Source organism: Ursus arctos, unplaced genomic scaffold (genome assembly GCF_023065955.2).
Source record: "Ursus arctos isolate Adak ecotype North America unplaced genomic scaffold, UrsArc2.0 scaffold_36, whole genome shotgun sequence".
Lineage (NCBI taxonomy): Eukaryota > Metazoa > Chordata > Mammalia > Carnivora > Ursidae > Ursus > Ursus arctos.
Genome location: NW_026623050.1, coordinates 124,027 through 147,497, shown reverse-complemented (window position 1 = coordinate 147,497; position 23,471 = coordinate 124,027). Strand labels below are relative to the sequence as shown.

Below are 23,471 nucleotides of genomic sequence, written 5' to 3'. Positions count from 1 at the left end.
TATGCTACGCGCCGGAAGCGGGCTTGCGGAGTAAGACCAAGAAGTAGCGGGTGTCGGTGGCCCTGGACCTGGGCCCCGCTTTAGAGTAAGGAGCTTCGCAACTTTCGTAGGCGGCCGTTGCCATGACGGCCCAGGGGAGCCTGGTGGCCAACCGAGGCCGGCGCTTCAAGTGGGCCATTGAGCTGAGCGGGCCTGGAGGAGGCAGCAGGTGAGGAGCCCGGGCGAAGCTCGGTAACAGAGCCTTCACCCCAGAACTGCAGCAGAGGAATAGAACCTGATTGCTCAGGTACAACTCTCTAAAAAGGATGGGTAGTACAAAGACGGCGCCCGGGGAGCCAGCGGCTTCTCTGCCGTGGAAGTTTCTAATGTTCAAAAGATGCTTATTTCATTCTTCCCTATACACAAAGGTCTGACGAACCCACGAGAGGGCTTGGTCTAATCTGGGTAGGTGTATCTGAGGATCTTTATTCTTATGATTAGAACAGGAATGTGGGATAGGAAGCGTGAGAGGCTGCAGCCTTAGTTTCTTGGTTTGGTTCTTTAGGAGCCGAAGTGACCGCGGCGGTGGCCAAGGAGACTCGCTGTACCCTGTCGGTTACTTGGACAAGCAAGTGCCTGACACCAGCGTGCAAGAGACGGACAGGATCCTGGTGGAGAAGGTACAGAGGTATACATGTCACAGTAGTTCTTAGGCCAGTCCTGACCTACATATCCACCCTCCTCTCCAGGCAGCATATGAATATCCTGCTCTAGGAGTCGTATCCCTAATACTGGTAAACTGCTTGAGATTAATTTACAGTAGTAAAAGTGCTTAATAGTTGGAAAAATAAAAGATGTTTGAATATATAAGAAAGTAGGTTGAAAATTATCTATTGGTGCCAGTGCCTAAAGGTTGAAGTCATCCTTTTACCCTAGTTCCCATACAACCACACAACCAATGTGTCAGGATATTCTTTTGGCTTTATCTTCAAAACAGATTAAAATTTTTGCTACTTATCACTACTTTTTCTTATCTTACCTATCATTCTAGTCTGAGTGATTTCATCTCCTGCCACTTTCCCCTTTGTTCTTCATTCCGCTGTAGTCAGAATGGCCTCCTTGCTGCTCCTTGAAAATAGCAGGCAAGGGTTCCATCTCAGACTTTTTTGTACAAGTTCTTTCCGTCTTCCTGGAATACTCTTCCCCCAGATCCCGGTATGACTTGCTCTCTCATCTCCCTTAGGTCTCTCAGATGTTACCTTCTTAGAGAAACCTACTCATGGCACTCCCTATCCTGTTTTCCTACTTCCTGTATTTCTCTGTATCATTCATATATATGATATAGTTATTACCTGTCCTTTTACTCTTGTAAGGTCCAGGAAAGCAGATTTTTGTCTCCCAAGTCCCTAGAACAGGACCTGGCACTTTCTTTCCTCTTAGCCTTAATATTGTTCAATACCAAATGATCTTCATTTCATGAAATGCAGTGATTTTTACATGAAAATGGCAGCTGGTATCAGGGCTTTTCTTGATAAGTATATCATTTTTCATCTTGGTACATCAAATTGTAATATGAACAATAACATGAAAGTATTATTAAAATGGCCTGATTTTGAAGGTCGATTATACTTACTTTAGAACAGTTCTGTTGTATGGATGGTTTGATCTTTAAATTCCCAGATAAATGATCTTTTATGTAAGTGACACACCAGGGAACTGCTTACAAATATGACCATTTATTTTAACATGAATAAGCTCAAATGGATAGTGATATATTCTTCTAATAATGCTAGATTTACTTGGTTAATATTTTGTTTAGTAGGATTTTTGCATTTAGGTTCAGGAGTGATATCAATCTACAAACTTTACTCATAATGTCCTTGTCAGGTTTTGGTATTTATGGGGCCCCATGTAATGCGTTGTAGAATGTTTTTTTTTTTTTTTTTAAGACTTTATTTATTCGACAGAGAGACAGACAGCCAGTGAGAGAGGGAACACAAGCAGGGGGAGTGGGAGAGGAAGAAGCAGGCTCCCAGCGGAGAAGCCTGATGTGGGGCTCGATCCCAGGACCCTGGGATCACACCCTGGGCTAAAGGCAGACACTTAACGACTGAGCCACCCAGGCGCCCCTAGAATGTTCATTTTTAATTTTCTGAAATAATTTGTGTAAGATTGGCTTTATTTTTTCCTTTAATGTTTAGAATTTGCCGAGAGAAACCATCTGAGCTTAATTACAGATTGTTTCTCCAGTTTCTCAGTTTTATGACCATTTAAATTTTCAATTTATTATGCCATTAGGTATTTCTTCTAGGAATTTATCCATTTCCCCAAGTTTGTAATATGATCACTTCAAGATTTTATTTATTTGAGAGTGAGTGAGCACACAAGCAAGGGGAGGGCAGAGGGAGCACGAGGCTCCCCGCTGAGCAGGGAGCCCGAGGCAGGACCCGATCCCAGGACCCTGGGATCCTGACCTGAGCCCAAGGCAGACGCTTAGCCGACTGAGCCCCCAGGCGCCCCTATGATCACTTTCATACGCTGCGAGAACTACAGAGTTGTCCCTCTTATTCCCAGTGCTGAATATTTCTCTTCTTTTTCCTTCAGCAGGCTCACCAGTATTGATGTTATTAATCTTTAAAAGAAAACACCTTTAACCTTGTTGATTTAAAGAAAAATTCATTAATTTCTTTTCTCGTTTTTCCTTTTCACTTCCTTGGGTTTAATGTATTTCTTTTTCTAACTTGAAATAGATGCTGAGAATGACATGGATGGAGCTAGAGGGTGTAATGCTAAGTGAAATAAGTCAGTCAGAGAAAGACAAATACCAGATGATTTCACTCATATATGAAATTTCAAGAAACAAATGAGCAAAGGGGAGAAAGAGAGAGGGGCGAACCAAGAAACAGACTCTTAACTATAGAGAACAAAACCAATGGTTACCAGACGGCAGGTGGGTAGGGGGTTGGGTGAAAAAGGCAATGGGGATTAAGGAGGGCACTTGTGATGAGCACTGAGTGTTGTATGGAAGTGTTGAGTCATTATATTGTACACCTGAAACTAATATTACACTGTGTTAACTGGCATTTAAACTTAAAAAATATTGCAAAAAAAGAAATAGATGCTTACTTTTAGTCTTCTAAATATGTATTCATTATAAATTTTCCAGTGCTCTGTGCCCCACCAGGGTTAATATGTGGCATTTTTGTTATCAGTTAACAATATTTCTGTTTTCCATTGTAATTTCTTCTTTCATTTATGGATTATTTAGAATGTATTTGTTAATTCCAATGTGTAGGGAATCTTCAGCTTTGTTACTGATTTCTAGCTTAATTGCATCATAAGCAAAGAACATGCTTTGCATGATTTGGGTTGAGAGTTGACACTTTCTTTAAGGCTCAGCAAGTGGTCAGCTTTTGTAAATGCCCCATGTGTGTTTGAGAAGACCGTGAATCCTCCACATGTCGGGTGCAGTGTTGCGTATGTGTCAGTTGAGAGTGTCATTTAGATCGTAACATCTTGATTTGTCAGCTTGTTCTTCTAGCTACTGAGGTGTGCTGATCTCCCACCCTGCGGATTTACCGGTCTCAGCTGTAGATGGGGCAGTGAGATGCAGAAGTGTAAGAACAAAAGCAGGGAAGGGTTGTGTTTTTTTAGCCAGATCATGGAGAAAAATGGCATCTGGAAGACCAGTAGGAAAAACATAACGAATGGTGAGGATGCCTTATTTTTAGTCGATGAGCAAGCTTCCTGTGGCAACACAGAGAAGGGCAGACGGAGGTGGTGGAATTGAGGAGTCAGCTCAGTCAGGAGCACAGAATTGGGAATTGTGTTCATCTGACTTTAAGATCAGGAATCCGATAAATGTGGGACTGAGTATAGAGATCACAGGTTAAAATTGTGTTTGTTTTAGCGTTGCTGGGACATCGCCTTGGGTCCCCTCAAGCAGATTCCCATGAACCTCTTCATCATGTACATGGCAGGCAATACTATCTCCATCTTCCCTACCATGATGGTGTGCATGATGGCTTGGCGGCCCATTCAGGCACTTATGGCCATTTCAGCCAGTAAGTATACTTGATACAACCACCTTTCCTTAAGCTGTAAGTTTTAAAGACAAATTTTCGTGAGACCCGTGAAAATCTTTAGTACTGCCCTTGGTTAGTTGCCAGGGGAGGGTGTGCAGGGTGGTGATAGTAGCGGTGGTGGCATGGAGGAGGGAAGTGGAGCTTATCATGGTTTTTTGTTCACTTGTAATGGTCCTATTTGCTATCTTACTTTGGGTCTCTATTATTTTAAAATATACCCTCATTTTTTTTTTTAATTGTTTTGGTTTTGACACTTTTTGTTACCCCAACAGCTTTCAAGATGCTAGAAAGCTCAAGCCAGAAGTTTCTTCAGGGTTTGGTGTATCTCATTGGAAACCTCATGGGTTTGGCATTGGCTGTTTATAAGTGCCAGTCAATGGGACTGTTGCCTACACACGCTTCGGACTGGTTAGCCTTCATTGAGCCCCCTGAGGTAAGGCAAAGGGAAAGTTAAGTTTTGGGCAGTTGTAATGTAAATAACAGACCCATTTGATGGTGGGGGATTTGAGTTTGTACCAGACCTTATTTCTTAAGAAATAAGATCCCTTGGGAGTTTGGAAGTTGTTACTTTTTTAAGGATAAAGCAAACAGAGCCTGTGATTAAATGAAGTACTTGATTCCGTAAGTTAGTTCAACACCGACTGACCGTTCACCTTTTTACCTTTTCTTGTTTCAGAGGATGGAGTTCAGTGGTGGAGGACTGCTTCTGTGAACAGGAGAAAGCAGCACCTGGTGCCTATGTATCGGGGTCTCATTTACAACCTTCTTTTTGTGCCCAGGGACTCCTTCTCAGCATATTAACTCTTAACGTCATCACTCATGCTGAAAAGAACACAAAGCTCTCTACTCCGTGGTGAGGAGACGAATCCCAGAAAGACAGTGTATGTATCACTCCAAACAAAGAGACTATACGACAACCCTTGACTGAAAATAATGTAGAAAACTTTATTTATGTTTCCGGTACAGAGCAAAACAACAAATAAAACTGTAACTCTATGTAAACAAAAGAATGGTTGCTGCTAAATCAAGAACCACAGCAGCATCTCCTTTCAATAAATTAAATGCTTGAGAACAATGCTTAAAAAAAAAAAGTTGCACAAGTTTCCCTTAAATCTATTTTCCTTAATATTTCACTTCTATTTAACACCAGCTGGGACATAAAAATTCTGTTGGAGACACTTGTGGAAGATGTGAGAAACTAATGCTGGATTCAGATTATACATGATGAAAAAAATAAACCAGACAAAAAGAGCACATAAATATGCTTACAGTGTAATTTCTACTTTAATATCCACAATGGATTTTTAACACATTTAGGGGGAGTGAGGATTGGAGGGCTAGTTGGGGCCACAGGAATCGGAGGCAAAGGAAGATACACAGTAATGATCTTTCCCCTGCCAGGAGGAACCGGGCACCTGTCAAGCAGATGCTGCAATTCAAACTTCAGCTTTTAAGATAGCTTTAGAAGGCAGAGGGCCAGCAACTGGAGAGTGTATATTGTCACAACCTGCCCCGATAAATCTTAGCTAAGACTCAAAAGCTGGATCTTATTCAAAAGTCAGGAAGAGGTCTTTCCTTTCTCTTCCTTCTTGAAACACAAAAGCCCCTTCCCCTAAGGTGCATTCTCTCTTATCAAGTTTTCAGTATTGCTTTATTTGCAGTGATTAGAAGAGACAAGACACTTTGCAGACAAACAACATAAGCAACATGTGGACATGAAATGCTCTAGACAGAGATGAGTTTAACTCTGGCCTAATAATCATCTTCCCATGTAATGGTGCCTTTATGTTTTAGGGGCTGAAGCAGTGGCTGTATCCATAGCCACTAACTCCCTTATCCCTTTAAAAGATTCTTACAGAGCTCCAACGGCAAAAAGCTCTTCTAAACTAACCTTGTTTCCTGCCCATATTTTTTCTATATGGAAAAATATATATGTATCAACCACTTTGGCCAGAGGATGTGTGTAAATGTAGAGGAACTCCTGGGCAGGCTGACCTTTAGAGCATGGGGGCTTCAATATCTTGGGTCCGAGAGAACCTGGTCCACTAGTGTGGACTCAACAACAGTGTTACAGTGGAAATTGTAAACAACGCTTCTACCCTCTGCAGGAAGGAGCAGGAAAACAGACTTAAAGATTGTGTCTGTTTTGCTACCCTGACTGGGTCTTGAGGTTGAAAAAAGAGCAAAAGGAACAAAATACTCAATTTCTTAAGCCATACTGAAGGGTTTTCTCTGTCCATAAGGGTCAAATGAATCTGCTCGTACCTAGGTTTGCTTGCTCCATATCCTATTGGGTGATCAAAAAAGAGTGGCACTATTTATCATTAACAAAGTGATTCAAAAGCAGTCATGAATACAGGCAAATCAGTTTCTCTAAATACTTACCCTATAAAAGGAGCATTTCACATATTTGCAATTACCACTCAAGGTAGTTTCCCTATGCTTGAAAGCTAGGTGTTTTATGACCAGTAAACTAAAAGGACCAGTAAATGTTTTATGACCAGCAAATAAATAGCTAAGCTTGTACAAGTTACTTCCTTGACACACTGAGAGCTTTCTGAAAACAACTGGAATAGCAGAGGACTGCTGGCTTGGGATAATCTTAGTTCAGAGCCAAGCTCCTGCAGTCACAATGAAGAATAAAACTGAGAAAAGAAAAACACTCATACTCTGGGCATTTAGGTGAGTTGAGTGCCTCAAGTTTTTCCTATGGCTTTGGAAATGAGTCCACAGGTTTCTTAGTGAAAAACGTTTCTTGAATCAGGTCAATGCCAATCGTATGCCACTTTAGTGAAGCAGGTAGGGAGAGTAGCAGCAGCTCAATCTTTGGCACTATGGAAGGAGTATGGCTCTAGAACTTTGAATTCCATTGCTGGATTCCCCCTTTAAAAGACACTCCAAAGCTTTTAGGGAAGGATTTTAGCCAGTCTTCCTAGTTTATTCCTGTGATTTTGGACCTGTGCCTACTAACCGAGGGCATAAAAGAAAGGAGAGGAGAAACTACTGGTCAATGTGCACCATCGTCTACATTTCTTAGATAACAGCTTGTATGTTTTGACCATGTCACACAGGTAACCACAGACTGTTTCAGTAGATCTTAATTTAATGGGGTTACCTTAATTTGGCCATTTGAGAAGAATCTGAAATTCTTTTTATCCACCTTAAAAAAAAAAAAAAAACAATTTCCAGGATAACAATGCCTGTATTATAATCTTCACCACACAATGGGTTTTGAGAACCAGCTGACATACAAACCAACACAGGGTGCGTACTTGAACCTGGAACTTTGGGGGAATCTTGTTTTGGAGGAAGAAGTAGAGGCTGTAGCCGTGTTTCGGTTTTTGTATAGAACCCTAATATAAAATAGAGCCCTGGAGGGCAAAAAAGGGTTTCATCCTGGTTTGCCACAGGTTATCTCCACAAGGATGTGAGGTCCCCACATACTTGGCCATGAATTCTTGAGTATGATGAAGCTGTGTCTCTGGCTGTTACCCCGGGTGTCATCATTGAACCATGACTTCTGAGGCTCCCCTTTAATGTTGGACATGTACTTGCTTTTTGTCTTCTTGAATTTCTAGCATCCCTTATGCCAATTCACTTTAATGGTTTAGCTTGTTAATTCTAATTTGCCTTCAACTAGTACAGACATGGCTTTTAGGACGTGGCCAGTGTTCTGATGCTGAGGAAATATCTGCTGCTTCTGTAAGGACAGCAGATTGTAGGACAGCAAAGAGCAGAACTACGTGTACTTTTTGCACAAGTACTTGAGGCTCAGCTTGTCAGGAGTTCAGTGTGACGTGTACAGAACCCAGGCCTGTACTTGAAGGGAACAGTAGTAAAGAGCTGGCACTTCCATGGAGAAGGGGAGCCTTTTAGGAAAGGTGAGGCCAAGCGTGGTCTTCAGGAGCAGATTACGAATAAATGGTGATCACTTCACTGCCACCCCCTCGGACAAGGAGGACTCGCTCTAGTCCCTCGGTGAGCACTTCTAGGAACTCCATGTCTTCCGAATTTGTCAAGGAGACAAACAGGTGGGAGAACAGCACACTTTATAACCTGACATGATAATCGGGGTTTATCTGACTACAAAGCTGCAAAATTAACATGCTTGTTTTAATTATTATATACTTAGAGTTGGAGATGTCTGAGCTCTGGATTCAATTTAATCCTGTGAAATAATCCAGGCATCTAATTCCTTTGCATATATAATACAAGACCTTCATCTGTTAGATTTTTTTCTAGATGTTATTTTACAAATGGGGGAAACTCACAAGTGATGTGTCTGTACCACAGCAAAATAAGCCAAAATAAGCTTATAAGCTACAGGGTAGCTTATAAGACAGCTAGAGAGAACCCAAGTAATTTTTAAGTGAAGCTGCTCAAGTCAGATTTTTCTGCCGGTTCTTTTCTTCTTTTCCTAAATGGTACTGACGGGAATGGGCCAGTCTATACCACTGCATTTCTGAACGGGTCCCTTTAAAAAAATCCTGCCATCCGGGTAGGAAGAAAAATCCGTATCTCTTTTTTCCCCCAGAGGAAATTTCACTTTAACTACATCCACAAGAAAGAGGCTTTGCAAAGTGGGTGGATCTGAAAAGGAGAAAGGATGTGGGTATTGCGTCTCTAGGATTGTTTCAGAGAAGGTTCTATACTCTGAATATTAGAAGTCATGCTGCAAATTTACCACCTAAAAAGTCTCTTTAGGGTTCAGAGAACATATACACCCAACTTCCCCAAAGGAGATCAATCTCACTGCCATGAAAGAATCCTTGCCTAAGACTTTGAACAGCCTACCCTCCTTGAGAGGGAAATATGGGCACACACGATGACTTTTAAGGTTACCTAGTGCTGTCCTCTAAGAAACAGGCTGAGACTTTCCCTACTGGTAGTTCCCTTGGAAAGGATACAGTTTTCATCACCTTCAGGGTTTCGGGGTGGCCCTGGCATATTCAACAAAACCAGCTTTGCTTCATGGGACTTGTTAACTATAACCTCATTGAGTTTCACTGCCGTATGCATCCGCCTCACATTGGAATGGTCCCTGGGCGGGTGGAAGGGAGAAACAGAGGTGGTTAAGGCAAAGAGAAAAACAGGCATATACTGAACTTTAAAAACCTTGACATACAGAGCTTTTTTGCTGTGACTATGAATAATGAACAAACGATTTCCTTATACTAATATCCTGGGTTTTCTCATTCTACATTTGCTTGTTTTATGCCAGGAACACAGTATGGTGAGAAAGAAGGGTGGCTAGCTTGTGCACAATGTTCACCGGTAGCTGATATGCACAGGCAAGTAACAGAGGGATCGCTCGGTATGGGGTGAGATGAAGAAGAGACTTCATCCTGTGTATCCAGGCAAAGTCCCACGTGTGCCACTGACTAGGAGACCATGTTACGCGATAAGCTTGTGAGCTGGAAAACTTACGGGCGCATGTTAAGCAGGTCCTGGAATCCTTCCATTGACTTAGCCTTTTGTCCCCGGGATGCCATGTACTTGTCTTTTGTCCAAGTCATGTGCACCTTCTCCTGATAGGTTTCTGTCTCTTCATCCTCATCAGAGCCAATGCTGGTCAAGCGCAGCATTGAGTTCCGGTCTTTCACCAACTGTGCCTGAGGAGGGCCCAACACAGCTATGACCTCTATACCCAATTTCCCCTCATGCTTCAGCTTCGATTATTTTCAAACAGTAATGTGGTTAGAGTGGAAGGACTGATCAAGGGAGAAGGGAAGAATGCGCCATTCTACAATGTAGCATCCTCCCCCTCAGTGACAGAGTGGGACTCAGAGCACACAGGAGGCCTCACCTCTCTGTCCCGCTCTGTCTTGGACAGTCGCATGTGCCGGAGCATCTGGGACCTCTGCTCCATCATCAGGGTGCGCTCGTAAGTGTAAGCAGATATGTCACTGTCATGCTGCCATGGAGCACACAGAGTGGGCAGTAAGCACAGAGCAGAATAAGGGATGAACCACACACTTTCATTTCCACTCACTAAACTAAGCCAGAGAAAGCACAGCATCAACCTAAGTTTCAGCCCTATTTTGTTTAGTTACTGAGCTATATAACATGATGGACGGTAGATCAAATCTAGAAGCCCTGAGAGTCTTTTCCATGATCTAACCATTACATATATGTTTCCTTGAAACGAAACACAAACTCTAGTCTTTTTTTTTTTTAAGTGCTGCTAGGATATTAAAAAAAAAAAGCTATGTGTGATTTTAACATGCATATATGAATTAAAACTTAATAAAACCATACTAAGCACATAAGAATCTGGGAGAAATACAAAGGCTGAGTAGCAAACAAGAGTAAAAATAAAAAAGAAACACCAAATACACACACATACATACCCTACTGACCTAGATCAATACACTGGGGCTTTGTTGGAACTAAAGGGTTAACCCACATTTGCAGCTGCACAATTTCCCAAACCAGATGAAGTTCTAGGAAGACAGGGTAGGAAATGGGGGAAGGTGGTCCGTTTGATCTTAAACTCAGCTTTCTCACCATCTCCACCACTTCCACCTCTGCCTCAATGCGCAGGTGGTAGAGAAAGGTGGCCAGGTCCTTCTTCATCTGAATACTGTTGTCTTCTAGTTGGGCCACGGTGAAGATCCGTATGCTACATTTTCGCCACACCTGAGAAAGCACCATACACACACGGGAAGTTAGAGGCAAGAAGGCGAAGAGTTATTCCTAAAACACAAGGCTTTTTTTTTTTTGCCTTGGACAACCTTGCTATAGTATCAGGGCATTTGTTCTTAGCTTCTAACTTGATATTACTGCTGTACGAGGGCAAAAACTTGACTAAGAAACACATTAAAAACAGCTTTAAGACGTTCTTAATTTCCTAAAAAGAAAACTGGCAAAAAGGATATATGACACATTAAGAAGGTGCTGTATTCAGATAGTATATTGATGGCCTCATGCAGATTCTAAAATTTATTATTTTAAAGTTCAGTTTAACTAGTCTTACCAAAGGATCAGTATACATATGTATAAAATACACACACACCCGAACATAGGTTTCCAGTATTTGAGAGACTGGTCTTTCCTTTTCTTTCTTTCTTTTTTTTTTTTTAAGATTTTATTTATTTATTTGACAGAGATAGAGACAGCCAGCGAGAGAGGGAACACAAGCAGGGGGAGTGGGAGAGAAAGAAGCAGGCTCCCAGAGGAGGAACCTGATGTGGGGCTCGATCCCACAACGCCGGGATCACGCCCTGAGCCGAAGGCAGACGCTTAACGACTGAGCCACCCAGGCGCCCCTTAAATGGATGTGTTCCCTCGTTAATGTTTTTCCAAGAGTTCGTATGGAACTTTATTAACCTGCTGAATTACACTTGGAGATAGGTAAGTATCAACTAGAAAGAAAACTACTTCTCATACGGTTGAAACTAGGATCATGGGAAAGCTAAGAAAAATCCCCAACTCTTCTGATCCTAAGCCCCAACACTGTCATCAAAAAGGAAGGACGTGTCTAGGGAACCAGGACAGATATTAAGGGAGAAAGACTTTTTTCAAAAGGTATCTAGATTACCTTGTGCTGTTTAAGCAGGAACGGTAATAACATGAGCATCCCCCCATCGTGCACAATCCACCACACGTCGATGTTGCCCTCAGAAAACTGTTCCACGTTGCTGGGAAAGAAGGAGATGTTTTTAGCCACCAGCAGGGCCAGATGGGCAGCAGTTGTCACTCGAACTGTGCCTAGGGAGAAAACAGAATCAGGATAAACAGAGAGGACTCCTGAGGCCTGCCCTGCTTCCCACAATGTCAGGAAAGCAAGGATAATGCTTTTTCCCACATTTCTTAAAGCAACATGTTCTGTTTACATAGTGGGTTATACCCCATCAAGTGACAACAATCATTTAAGAAAAATCTGAATAACTAACAGAATTAGATTCAGAACCATTATTTACATTACTAAATATATTCTGATCACTACATTTCTGAGGGGAGATTATGTGAATTCTGGAGATTTTGATGAAAGACAATCCTTCCAATTCCCGCGAGAACGTCAATGTGGCAGATCACAAATGAAAATATGGCAATTTCAGAGATGATTCCTACCCTAATACCCAACAGAGATAAACACTTCATGAACACAATATAAAGCTGGAAGGGTGGGGAGAATAGATTATTCCGTTAGCAGTTACTTAGGTGCCCGTACAGGACTATGCTTCAGCAATGGCACAGTCTCTACTTGAGGCGGCTGCGGGGGGAGGTCAAGGCAACAGTTTAACGGTGTCCCCTACTTGGGCCCTCCGGACAAAATGAGAAGTGGTCTGTACCGATAAATGTCTTCCACGCTCGAGCATCTTCACTCTGGCGCCAACCATTGGGCCATCCCATCACCACCGTGTTGTGCTTCATGCCCCCAAGGCCACAGGACTGGATGAGGTGGGAAATGCCCTCCCTCAGCTTGGCCGCCACCACCAGCTGGCAGAACCCTTTCACCTTCTCTGCCTCCATCAGGTGCTTTATGGTCTGAAAAAGAGAACCTCAATGCTGAATTGCTTCACCCTGAATCTTCCAATCTATTACTCCTTCTCTTTGTTATATCCCCATCTCTTTTCCAAACTCTGCATAAGCCTGTATCTCCTACAGAAAAGTCCAGAAAGTAAAATTAACCCAGTGGGACTTCATTATCCTTTGCCTTCTTCACTAAGTGCTTACTACATATACTGCTGGTCGACTGCAAGAAGTTCCTCCGCCTTTTCCTCTATTCTGCTTTTCCTTCTTTGTAACACACCAAACAAATCAAAAATCTTCAAAAAACAATATTCAATATTCTTTCTTAACTGGCCAGACCGAGTGTGCACGTGATCTGCTTCCGTCCTCAATCATCCTGATGCCCCGACTCATGTTATTATAAACTCAATCTATGCTTCAGTTTAAGAATTTTCTCAGGAATGTTTTTTTCGTTTCTCCTACTTCCATCTGTTTTGATATTTTAATGGTGATTACTGATGACCCTTATCTTTGCTTTGCTATTATTTATTCAAGCCAATTTGGAGATAATATTTCGTTTGCTCTTCCTCCACTCTCTTAGTGGAAAGACAAAGGGAATAATGGGGCAGAAAGAGGACAGGACTTTCCTAAAGGCACAGATTACTCAGTGGTGTAATAAATAAGGGTAATAAGCAAGGTTTACTGATTTACAATCCTGTGCTTTTATTTTTACCATCACTGCAGACTCATGCTTCTTCACCATTTCTAGTTTTCAGGGTTTCAGAGTACTCCAAAATGAAACCAGTAACATTTTTGAAATGTAATTGTACATTTCTATGAACAACAGGGCTGGTTTTATCATTTACAATAAGTATCAGAGTGAAAACTGCTTTCTTCTTTAGGGAGAACTTATACTTGGCAAGTTAATCAGAAGTAAAGCAAAGAACCTTGCTCATGATACCAGTGCAGACTGGTAAGGAGAAAGGAAGTTGTTCATTGCTCCTTGTCACCAGACTGAGCAGAACCATCTCCACAGTTCAAGGGACAGATTTATTTACATGACTTCTCTGAGGCCCGAGTCAATGTTTACAGTCTATCTGGAAACAGTGCCTAGCCTTGACAACAAAACTTTAGTAATGTTCTTTAAATGGAAAAAATACATTGTTATCTTCTGGTTCATCTTATTATTTGGGAGAATATGACTGTTCAAAAGTCAGCACTAAGAAGGAAACCTCCAGGATCACTCAGGAAAGGGATTAACTTAGAAATGTGACGTCTTACAGCTCAACATCACAAACCATCAGCTGAATTCCACTAAGTCAACAAGCCCTGATTCTTACCTGCTCAGCAGCTAAAGCTTCCCCGTAGTTCTCCAGGAAGTTCCCCACGATGACAGAGCCCACAATAGTGAGACCCTTTCCTGCCTTAAGTTGTGAGGCAAAGGTGAGGAGGCGAGGATGCTTGACATGTAAGTCTTCATCTAATTTCAGCAACACAAGTAACTGAGGCCTGTAAAGAGGTTGGTGGGAGGGTGGAAGGGAGAAAACACTTTGGGTTTGGGGAACAGAATGACAACTCTACCCTTTAATTCAGGAGATCTATATAAAACATGTAATTGGGCAGAAGGAAGAGATTAGAGGAAACGATAGGATGAGGGTGTAGTTTATTTGAACCTCCCAGTATTACCACAAATTGATCATTCTGCAAGAACAATAAAAATGGCAGAAGTCTAGATCAGATACCCCATGAAGAAAAGAGAATAAAGTATGAAGGATTTTGAATCATTCAAAACAGGTCCATTACACCAATTTCTTGAGCCACCTAACTCCTCATCCTGTAATCACAGAAGCACACACTTCTGTGTGCTAACCACGTGCCAAACCCCACACCACTAAGCTCTAGTGATTTCTTTACCTCCAGTTTTTAGTGTGTGGAGGTCCTTCTTCCAGCCGAAGCAAAGCAAACCGGGCTGCACTGAGGGACAGCCCACGGATTCCATCACCCCACTCTTTCTCCGCTCTGGGAGAAAAAAACAGAAAAAAGCAGAGACAGATTTCAACTACAGCAAAGTACAATTTCAAAACATAAAGTTTATCTTTTCTTTATCTAAAACTAACATATGCACAAGGTAGAAAGTTAAAACTCATATTATTTATATAACACTCTTTATTAACATAATGAACCCACAAAAAGCAGATCCACGCTGCCCTTCATCAATGGACCACACTGTACAATAAACAATTCAAAGTAAAGGCTGGAAGGGTCACTCACTTGTCCTTCCATGTAATTATTCAAAAGCAACAGCAATTTGGAGAAGGAATTACGACAGACCCAAAGTTTAATTTTATTTTGAAAATAACGGGGACAAAGCAAAACCCAATGTAATCTTCAGTGTTATTTATTCCTAATTTTTGCAAGTTGTTTCTGAAGTCTTAGTTGTTTACAAAGTTACTCAGGATTAATTTCTTTTTCATTTCAGAGATAATACCTTAACTGAAGAGATAAACAAAAATACTTATATTTGTGTTATACTTTAATACTCATCATTATTATTTTGACATGTCCTTTTAGCTACTTTTTTCACCGATCTGTTCATACTTTCTCAATGGGTCCCCCTTGTTGATTCTGTATGTTTGTGTCTGTAAGATGGCTAGAAGAACTGGAGACACAAAATTTAGTTAATGAATGACATCGTCTGGATCCGTAATGCCATTTTCATTGAGCTGGCTCTACACGAACTAGCCCGTGTTGACACCTGAAGCAGTAATCCAGGTCAAATCCACAGACTCACCCTTGGTACTCGATGTACTTGTAGATCATACCAGCTATCACCATAGCTACGATGGCATAATACCAGGACGAAATGAACATCAGAGCCAGACAGATACTCATCCCCATGAAAGAGAGGGCCCTAGAAAATTAAAAACAAAAACACAAACGAGAGTGTTTTCCTAAGCAGCTAAAAAAAGAAGCCCATGCTAGAGGTGCTTCTCAAACTGGTGAGGGATTGCTATTATTTTTTTAATTCCAACACGGTGCACACTGAACTTTTGTAAAATACAATAAAAATGAATTGTCAGAAAAATTACTGTATGCCTGGATGCTGTGAGAATGTCAAATTGCTATAAAAGTTTCAAAATGATTTTTCTCAGTTTTTATAGTTGTCTTCTCATGGACTGCAGTGGTCGGCAGACCTGCACCAAGGCCCAAACTACCCTTTGTGCTGATGTTTCCCATTGCTGGGAAAACATATAAATGATCAGAATGTAATGAAAGTTAACTGTGGTTGTGAGGAAAATTAACACCTACTGGACAAAGCAAGGATGGGGCATGTAGTCAGAATTATTAACATTATCTTTGTAAAAAAAGTATTTCATGTATATATTGCTTAAAACCTTATGAACATTCATCAGCATACACGCAGAACCTACTGAAGGAATCTGCCAGTACTGTCCTTACTTCCCATAAGAGAAACCTGGCAGAGGGCACCTGAGTGGCTCAGGGGTTAAGTGTCTGCCTGCAGCTCAGGTCATGGTCCCAGGACCCTGGGATGGAGCCCTGCATCGGGCTCCCTGCTCAGCGGGAAGCCTGCTTCTCCCTCTTCCTCTCCCTCTCGTGTTCCCCTTACTTGCACTCTCTTGCTCTGTCAAATAAATAAATAAAATCTTAAAAAAAAAAAGTTTTCCTCTCTCCCTCCTGCCCACCCCCACTTGTGTTCACTCTCTCTCTCACTCCCTCTCCGTCTCTAAAACAAAGAGAGAGAGAGAGAGAGAGACTTGGCAGAGAATGATGAAATGCCTGTTTTGATCAAACAGATTAGGGAGACAACCATGCTTACTGAAGTTCTTCTGTGTACAGAACGAACGTCTTAGCCCTACGATGAATTTCAGAGAGTGAACAGGACAATTGTTAATATGGAGACAACTGGATCTAATAAAAACGTAGCAGAAGGATAAAGGGAAAAGGTAACAAAAGCAAAACAGTAACACAACAAAGTTCACAGTGAACATTTAATTAAGGTTAAAGCTAGAAAGAGAATTAGAGGTGATAAAATCAGTGAGGATCTAAATTTTTTTAAAGATTTTATTTATTTGTCAGAGAGAGAGGGAGAGCACAAGCAGGGGGAGCAGCAGGTAGAGGGAGAAGCAGGATCCCCACCGAGCAAGGAGCCTGATGCGGGACTCGATCCCAGGACCCTGGGATCATGACCTGAGCCGAAGGAAGATGCTTAACCAGCTGAGCCACCCAAGCTTCCCAGGATCTAAATTTTTGCCACATAAAGGTCACACTACTGCCCATCACTGGTAAGGGAAGTCAGGAAAGGGTCAAGGAGGAAGTTAGCACAGAGGAATGTAGCAAGAGGTGCAAACAGGGCATATTACAGAATCTTTAGCTAAGACAGGGAAGAAATGAGGAGGAGTTGGGATGGTAGCTAAAAGCGTGATGACTCCCTTAGGACTGAGGAGACGTGAATGCAGCAGCAGCTGCAGCAACATTTCACTGAGAGCTTTACTACGTAGCACGCACTGTGCTACGCACCGCAGATCATCTCAAGGCAGCCCTATGACATAGGGAATACTACCAGTCCCATTTTACAAATGAATAAAATTACACTTTATGTACTTATGTGCTATGTTATAAAGCCACAAAGCTACGAAATAGTAAAGCTGACACTGAGCTAAGGACATCTGACTCCACAGCTCATACTCTTACCTGCTAAATGAACCTCATAAGGAAGAGAGTTTGAGACTGAACTAATGAGAACATGAGAATAAAGATAGAAAGGGGTGAAGTCCAGTGCTTAGCTAGGGGGAAAATGGGAAAACAGATGTGCAAAGGGTAGACTGGTTTAACCTGAAGAATGCTGCAGGCTGGAAATATTTACTTCAGTTTTGATCTTTATTCTCAAGTGCGTGTCATAAATGATAGAGTGACCTATGAAAAAACACGGTAAGATGGTGGAAATTCAGGTCATCGCGGAAGTTGAAACAGGCAGTGTGGGACGGCTGGCCAAGAAACATTTTATTAACCACCCAGAATCTCCTAGTTTTCTAGCTCAATAACAGGTTCTCTCCAAATGCGGGGAAGAAGAAAAAGAGCAGACTCACCAGTGGTAGTAGCGGAACCGGGGTCTCCAGTTGGGTGTTCGAAGTAATGTTTGCAACGCACACGCCAAGTTCACAAAGAGATAACACATGAGGAAAAACCTGGCAGAATAAAAACAGGAAGAGGCCTGATTATTACTGTGAAATGACCCTCCAGGGTCAGGGGAGACAGAGACCTCTGTTGTATTTAATCCTCTGTTCTGGCCTGCTAGCCTTCGACTGAGACTAGGGTGAAGAGAACTTCAACGTCTCCCCCCATGAACTGGCTCATTTTCCCGTGTTCTCTGTCAGGGAGACACAACCACTCTTACCCAGTTGTTCTTGGGATAATCCAGTTTCCTCTTTGTCACTTGTTCCAAATCAATTTATCAAATCCTCTGGATTTTACCTATTTACACATTTTTAACCCTTTCCCTTCCTTTCCGTCTCTACTACTATCACCTTAGTTCAGGATCTCATTTCTTCCTTGCTGGATTAAATAAGCTCCTGGCTGGCATTCCCAGCTCAATTTTTGCCTCCTTCTCACTTGTCTTTTATACCAAATTCGTCTTCTAAAACATAAATATGATCATTCTATCCTCAAAGGATCACTCACGACCTCCGGGGTTAAAGTTCCAGGTCTCTTGTGACCTGGCTCTCCCTACTTCTCTGCTCAGCTACCCCGAACAGGCATGCTCCACTCTATCAAAGCCAAACTACTGTGGATTCGCAGATGTGCTGCACTGTTTCATTCCTCAATTCCTTTACACACATTCCATGTCCGGGACATCTCACTCTTTTGTTGCTTAGTAAATAACCAGTCCTCCTTCAAGATGCAAGTGTCCCTTTCTCCAGAAAACCTTTCTTAAGTCTCAGTCCATTTAGGTGCCTCCCTTCAGAGTCTTAGAGCAGTGTTCACCTTTACTACAGTTCTCATCACACTACACAAGGGTCACTGGTTTTTCGCTCTCTCACTGGTTCCTTAGGGTTGTGTAATTCATCTTTGTATTCCTAGCATGCTGTCCAGTGCCAGGTAGGTATTAAGTCATCACTAAGTCGCAGGTGAAGGATCAAAGTTAACAGCAGCAGTAAAAGCTACAACCAGCTGATAATGAATAAGAAATGAAGGCAAAGAACCTTTGAAGTTATACAGGTAGGAAGAAACCATGACAATTTATAAAGTTAGCCTTACTTGAAACTTCTTAGGTATTTTAGTGAAGTTACACCTGTACTTGGCTCACTCTCTTATCACTACTCATGTATGCCCGATGGAAGTCAACATGTAATACACATCATATAAGCAAGAAAAAGTGAACAGAAGAACTGGCTCTTACATAGAAAGAATTGGGGCCACAAGATCCAGGGAGGCAATAAGAATCCCCAGCTCTGCAATGGCAGCAGTTAGAAGTAAAGCCCAGGTTGGTTCCCCGTTGGCTTTGCTGTGACCAAAAACCTGTACAGAGAAGGAAAATATCAGACACAGATGTGTGGGGAGAGTCTCCCTGATTCCTCTCTGCTACAGTTTCAGATATATGACGGATAATAGTGTTAACAACTGTGATATCTTTAAATACCTTTATCCCACTCACATATAAACTCATCCCTCACAGGGATTTAGAAGGTCTTGTACTAAAAACCCACATCTTCACATTATATGATCTAGTAATTACTAAGCCTATGCAGACCAAACACTGTTTCTCATAAAATCTGAGAAAAAGGAAATAGGGTATGGGAAAGGGTCACTCACCCTCAGAAAGGGTATGATGTTATCCTTGGCTATAGCCTGTAGCAGCCTTGGTGCACCTGTGAGACTCTGAAGTCCAGCCCCACATGTGGAGAAGAAGGAGCCAATAACAATCACCCATGGGGATGGCCAAGATAAGGTACCCACCACCAGATTACCTTTCACAGCATCCCCAAACCTGGGAAAGAAATGAGAGTGGGGAAATTTAATGACAGAATGAAAGACAAAAGAGACATTCACCTGATTTTTTTAATTTATAATTTTTAGAGAATTAAAATTGAGACTGACATAAATACTAAGAAACATAAAGGTAGGCAGATTTGATTTATATTAAGAAAGAATAACCCGTAGAGCCAGAAAATTGTAGCTTCAATTATAGCTTTTCTCCCTCAAAATATCAAAATATCTGTGCTTTTTGCAGAAAAATTGGAAAAATACAAAAAATATAAAAAGCAGGGAGGAAATTCATAATCATAACATAACTGGTAATATTTAGCATACTTTGCACATTTTAGTCTGTTTGCTGTTTTTAAAAACAAACTGAGGGCTACAGAGGGGAGGGGGGTGGGGGAATGGGATAGACTGGTGATGGGTAGTAAGGAGGGCACGTATTGCATGGTGCACTGGGTGTTATACGCAAATAATGAATCATGGAACTTTACATCAAAAACTAGGGATGTACTGTATCGTGAATAACATAATAAAAAATTATAAAAAAATAAAATAAAAACATAGATGAAACCACATTACACCTATAATTCCATATTCTTTTTAACTTGTAAGTATTCTCCTATGTCATGAAAAACTTCATGAATAAAAATTTCAGTGGTTTTAATAATATTGCATCATAATGTACATATTCCATCCCTCTAGTGCTGGAAAATACTGTGATTAACATCTTTATGCACATATTTACATTCACACTTCAGATTTTTTCCCTTATGGCATATTCCTAAGAGGGAATGACTGCAATAAAAGAGATCAATATCTTAAAATTTCAAAATCACTACGAAGCTGCTTTCCAGAAAGGTTATAATACATTTTATTTCCACTGGAAATATATGAAGGTTTAAGGCTGATAGCACATACCTATTTCACATCAGCCTTGAGTATTAAAATTTTAAAAGTCAGTGCTAATTTGATGGGTGTAACATGGCATTTCACTGTTTATTTTTTTTAATAATTTTTATTTTGTTATATTAGTCACCCTACAGTACATCCCCAGTTTTTGATATAAAGTTCCATGATTCATTAGTTGCGTATAACACCCAGTGCACCATGCAATACGTGCCCTCCTTACTACCCATCACCAGCCTATCCCATTCCCCGACCCCCCCTCCCCTCTGAAGCCCTCAGTTTGTTTGTTTTTACCCACTTTTTATTAAGTATCACACACAAAAAGTAACATGCAAAAAAATAGATGTACATTTCAATAAATTTTCACAAAACATCCATACAGCTATTATCTAGTCAAGAAACAGAACACTGCCAGCACCCAAAAGTCTCTTTTATGTCCACTATCACTAGCCCTTTTGCCCCCCACTGTCCTTTTAATACTGTTACTTAACCTGTTTTTAAACTTTCAATAAATGAAATATGGTGTATGTGTTTTGTGTTTAGTTTCTTTCACTCAACGTTGTGAAATTCATCATGTATATGTATTTTTTTGTATGTAGCTGTGGTTCATTTATTTTCATTGCTCTACTGTTTTCCACTCCATTTCCATTATAAGTACATAATTTATCCATTCTACTACTGATGAACACTTGAACTATATCCAGATTTTGACTATTAATGATAATACTGCTGTGAGAATTCTTGTGCATGATTCTTAATGCATGTGTGCAGGCATTTCTGCTGGGTCTACCTAGCAGAGGAACTGCCGGTTATAAGGTATGTGTACGCCCAACTCTAGAAGATAATGACCAACAGTTTTCCAAAGGGATATGCCAGCTTACACTTCTAATATTTTTTATATTTTGGTTTAATTTACCAAAGCTCATAACCCATACATTTCCATGGCAACAGTGTAGTAATAGTAAACTGTGCTACTTATTCTTTTTTGTCAACAGTATGTGTCTACAGCATCCACTAGGGCTTCTGTCCTGAAAGAACCTGGAGTCAGGGAGAGTGATAGGAAGAGCTACAACGTGTATGGTACATGCAATACTGTAGTGGCTAAACAAGAAGGGGTGTGGGAAAGCTTCGCAGGACAGAAGATACGAAGTCTGGTCTTAGAGGATCAATGTGTCTGCTGGTGGGAGTTATTACCCGTTCGAAGCAAAGGAAACTGTACAAACAAATGTGTGGCTGCGTATTTAACTTCAGGTTATGGCTGGGGCACAGGAGTTTATGAGAGAATGATGGGAGAGGACATCAGAAAAAGGTACACAGGGCCAGATCGAAGTAATGGGTTTCAAGGGGCTTTGGCGGGCTGTGAAGCAGGAAGGTGTGTATGATCTAATTTTGTGTTGTAGAAAAACCGTTCTGGTGGCAGTGTGAAAGAAGGACTGGAAGGTGCTAAGACTGAAAGGGAGATAATTACAATAATCTAGGCAAAGGATCCTGAAGGCCTGGGCAAAGGGATGAGAATAAAGAATAGTGGAAAGGAGGAGACCTATTAAGATGAAAGGTGCAATTCACAGGAATTACAAACTAACTGGATGAAGGAACTGGTGGAAAAAATCTAGATGGCGCCTGTTTTGAGAAAGGGTGAATGGTGAGGCTAGTGATTCCCTCAGTTGGGGGAAAATGGGAAGAGATCTAGCAGGTTTAGGGGAAAGATTCTTGTAGGAATCTCTTACAAAAAGCATTGTCCACAATAGCTAAATCATGGAAGGAGCCAAGATGCCCTTCAACAGATGACTGGATTAAGAAGATGTGATCCATATATACAATGGAATATTACTCAGCTATCAGAAAGAACGATTTCACAACATTTACAGCAACATGGACAGGACTGGAGGAGATAATGCTAAGTGAAATAAGTCAAGCAGAGAAAGACAATTATCATATGGTTTCACTCATTTATGGAACATAAGAAGTAGGAAGATTGGTAGGAGAAGAAAGGGAAGAAGAAAGGTGGGGTAAACAGGAGGAGGAATGAACCATGAGAGACTACGGACTCCGGGAAACAAACTAAGGGTTTCAGAGGGGTTGGGGGTGGGGGGATGGGCTAGGCCGGTGATGGGTATTAAGGAGGGTACGTATTGCACGGAGCCCTGGGTGTTATACGCAAGTAATGAATCATGGAACTTTACATCAAAAACTAAGGAGGTACTGTATGGTGACTAACATAATATAATAGAAACTTATTACAACAAACAAACAAACAAACATATTTTTTGTTCATAGGAGAGAAAAGGAAAAATAGCCAGTGGCCTTCATGAATGAAATGAAGAAAGTTTCAAGACTGTATCTAGAATGCTAAAAAGATACATACTTACACATCTCATAGAGGAGATGCTAGAGAGTTTTTGTTTTGTTTGGTTTTTTAACTTGCTCTCCTTCACTTTTGGTTTTAATTTTCCAACAGCTCTTCACGTGCAGGGAAGCCCTTGTTATGCAGACAAATTCACTACTTTATTGAAGCGCTATATTCATTGCATCTCACATATTTGGAACAATGTAACTGGTACCTATTATTCACAAACCTTTTTGGGAACTATATACATATATTTTCTAATTGTTAGTCTTGAGTCATGATCTATACCTCAGGTTGGGTTTTGAGTTCACGACTGTTGTGGGGCAATGTGGAATGATCAGATATAATGGAAGACAGACACGTAAATGTTACAAAGAGATCAACTACTTACTTGTCTCGAAGAACAACACCTTCAATACAAGCACCAAAAAGGACAACATTGCTTAAATCTACCACACTGAGAGTCAAGGAAGCTGACCTCCAACCCTCTGAGATAGAAAGTAAACACTCAGGATATTTCTTCTATCGGTAAAATAAGGTGCTAAATTCACTAATGTTGTCAATTCTTTCTTGAATTTTAGAGATGAGGTGGGTAGATTATCTGGTGAGAAGTGAGCTGGTAGAAAGCAGGTATCTTTATTACCAGGATAAAAATAATGATCAGCCTCATTCCACAGATGTGCCTATGACTAAAACTCAGG

General features: G+C 41.1%; 2 protein-coding genes across 5 annotated transcripts in view; one reads left to right on the top strand and one right to left on the bottom strand.

Annotated features, from left to right (window-relative positions):
* The first annotated feature begins 6 nt into the window (after nucleotides 1–6).
* On the top strand, nucleotides 7–5,324 carry EMC4 (ER membrane protein complex subunit 4). Its single transcript, XM_026480087.4, has 5 exons — nucleotides 7–208; nucleotides 545–659; nucleotides 3,890–4,043; nucleotides 4,337–4,497; nucleotides 4,741–5,324. The coding sequence occupies exons 1-5, from the start codon at nucleotides 123–125 to the stop codon at nucleotides 4,774–4,776; spliced, it is 552 nt and encodes a 183-aa protein (XP_026335872.1). The 5' UTR covers nucleotides 7–122; the 3' UTR covers nucleotides 4,777–5,324.
* The window catches only part of SLC12A6 (solute carrier family 12 member 6), an 89,217-nt gene continuing 70,730 nt past the window's right edge, over nucleotides 4,985–23,471 (bottom strand). For 3 of the 4 annotated variants that reach the window (XM_026480083.4, XM_026480082.4, XM_026480084.4), the window contains 14 exons: nucleotides 23,162–23,219; nucleotides 19,350–19,524; nucleotides 18,937–19,055; nucleotides 17,627–17,725; nucleotides 15,310–15,429; nucleotides 14,433–14,537; nucleotides 13,859–14,027; nucleotides 12,359–12,554; nucleotides 11,605–11,774; nucleotides 10,572–10,703; nucleotides 9,871–9,978; nucleotides 9,492–9,676; nucleotides 8,972–9,105; nucleotides 4,985–8,067 (listed from right to left, as the gene is read on the bottom strand). In XM_026480083.4, coding sequence (XP_026335868.2) covers nucleotides 7,976–8,067; nucleotides 8,972–9,105; nucleotides 9,492–9,676; nucleotides 9,871–9,978; nucleotides 10,572–10,703; nucleotides 11,605–11,774; nucleotides 12,359–12,554; nucleotides 13,859–14,027; nucleotides 14,433–14,537; nucleotides 15,310–15,429; nucleotides 17,627–17,725; nucleotides 18,937–19,055; nucleotides 19,350–19,524; nucleotides 23,162–23,219 — 1,862 coding nt within the window. In that variant the 3' untranslated portion in view covers nucleotides 4,985–7,975. Of the gene's footprint in view, nucleotides 8,068–8,971; nucleotides 9,106–9,491; nucleotides 9,677–9,870; nucleotides 9,979–10,571; nucleotides 10,704–11,604; nucleotides 11,775–12,358; nucleotides 12,555–13,858; nucleotides 14,028–14,432; nucleotides 14,538–15,309; nucleotides 15,430–17,626; nucleotides 17,726–18,936; nucleotides 19,056–19,349; nucleotides 19,525–23,161; nucleotides 23,220–23,471 lie in introns of those variants that run through there. The other variant, XR_006407903.3, reaches the window with a different exon arrangement.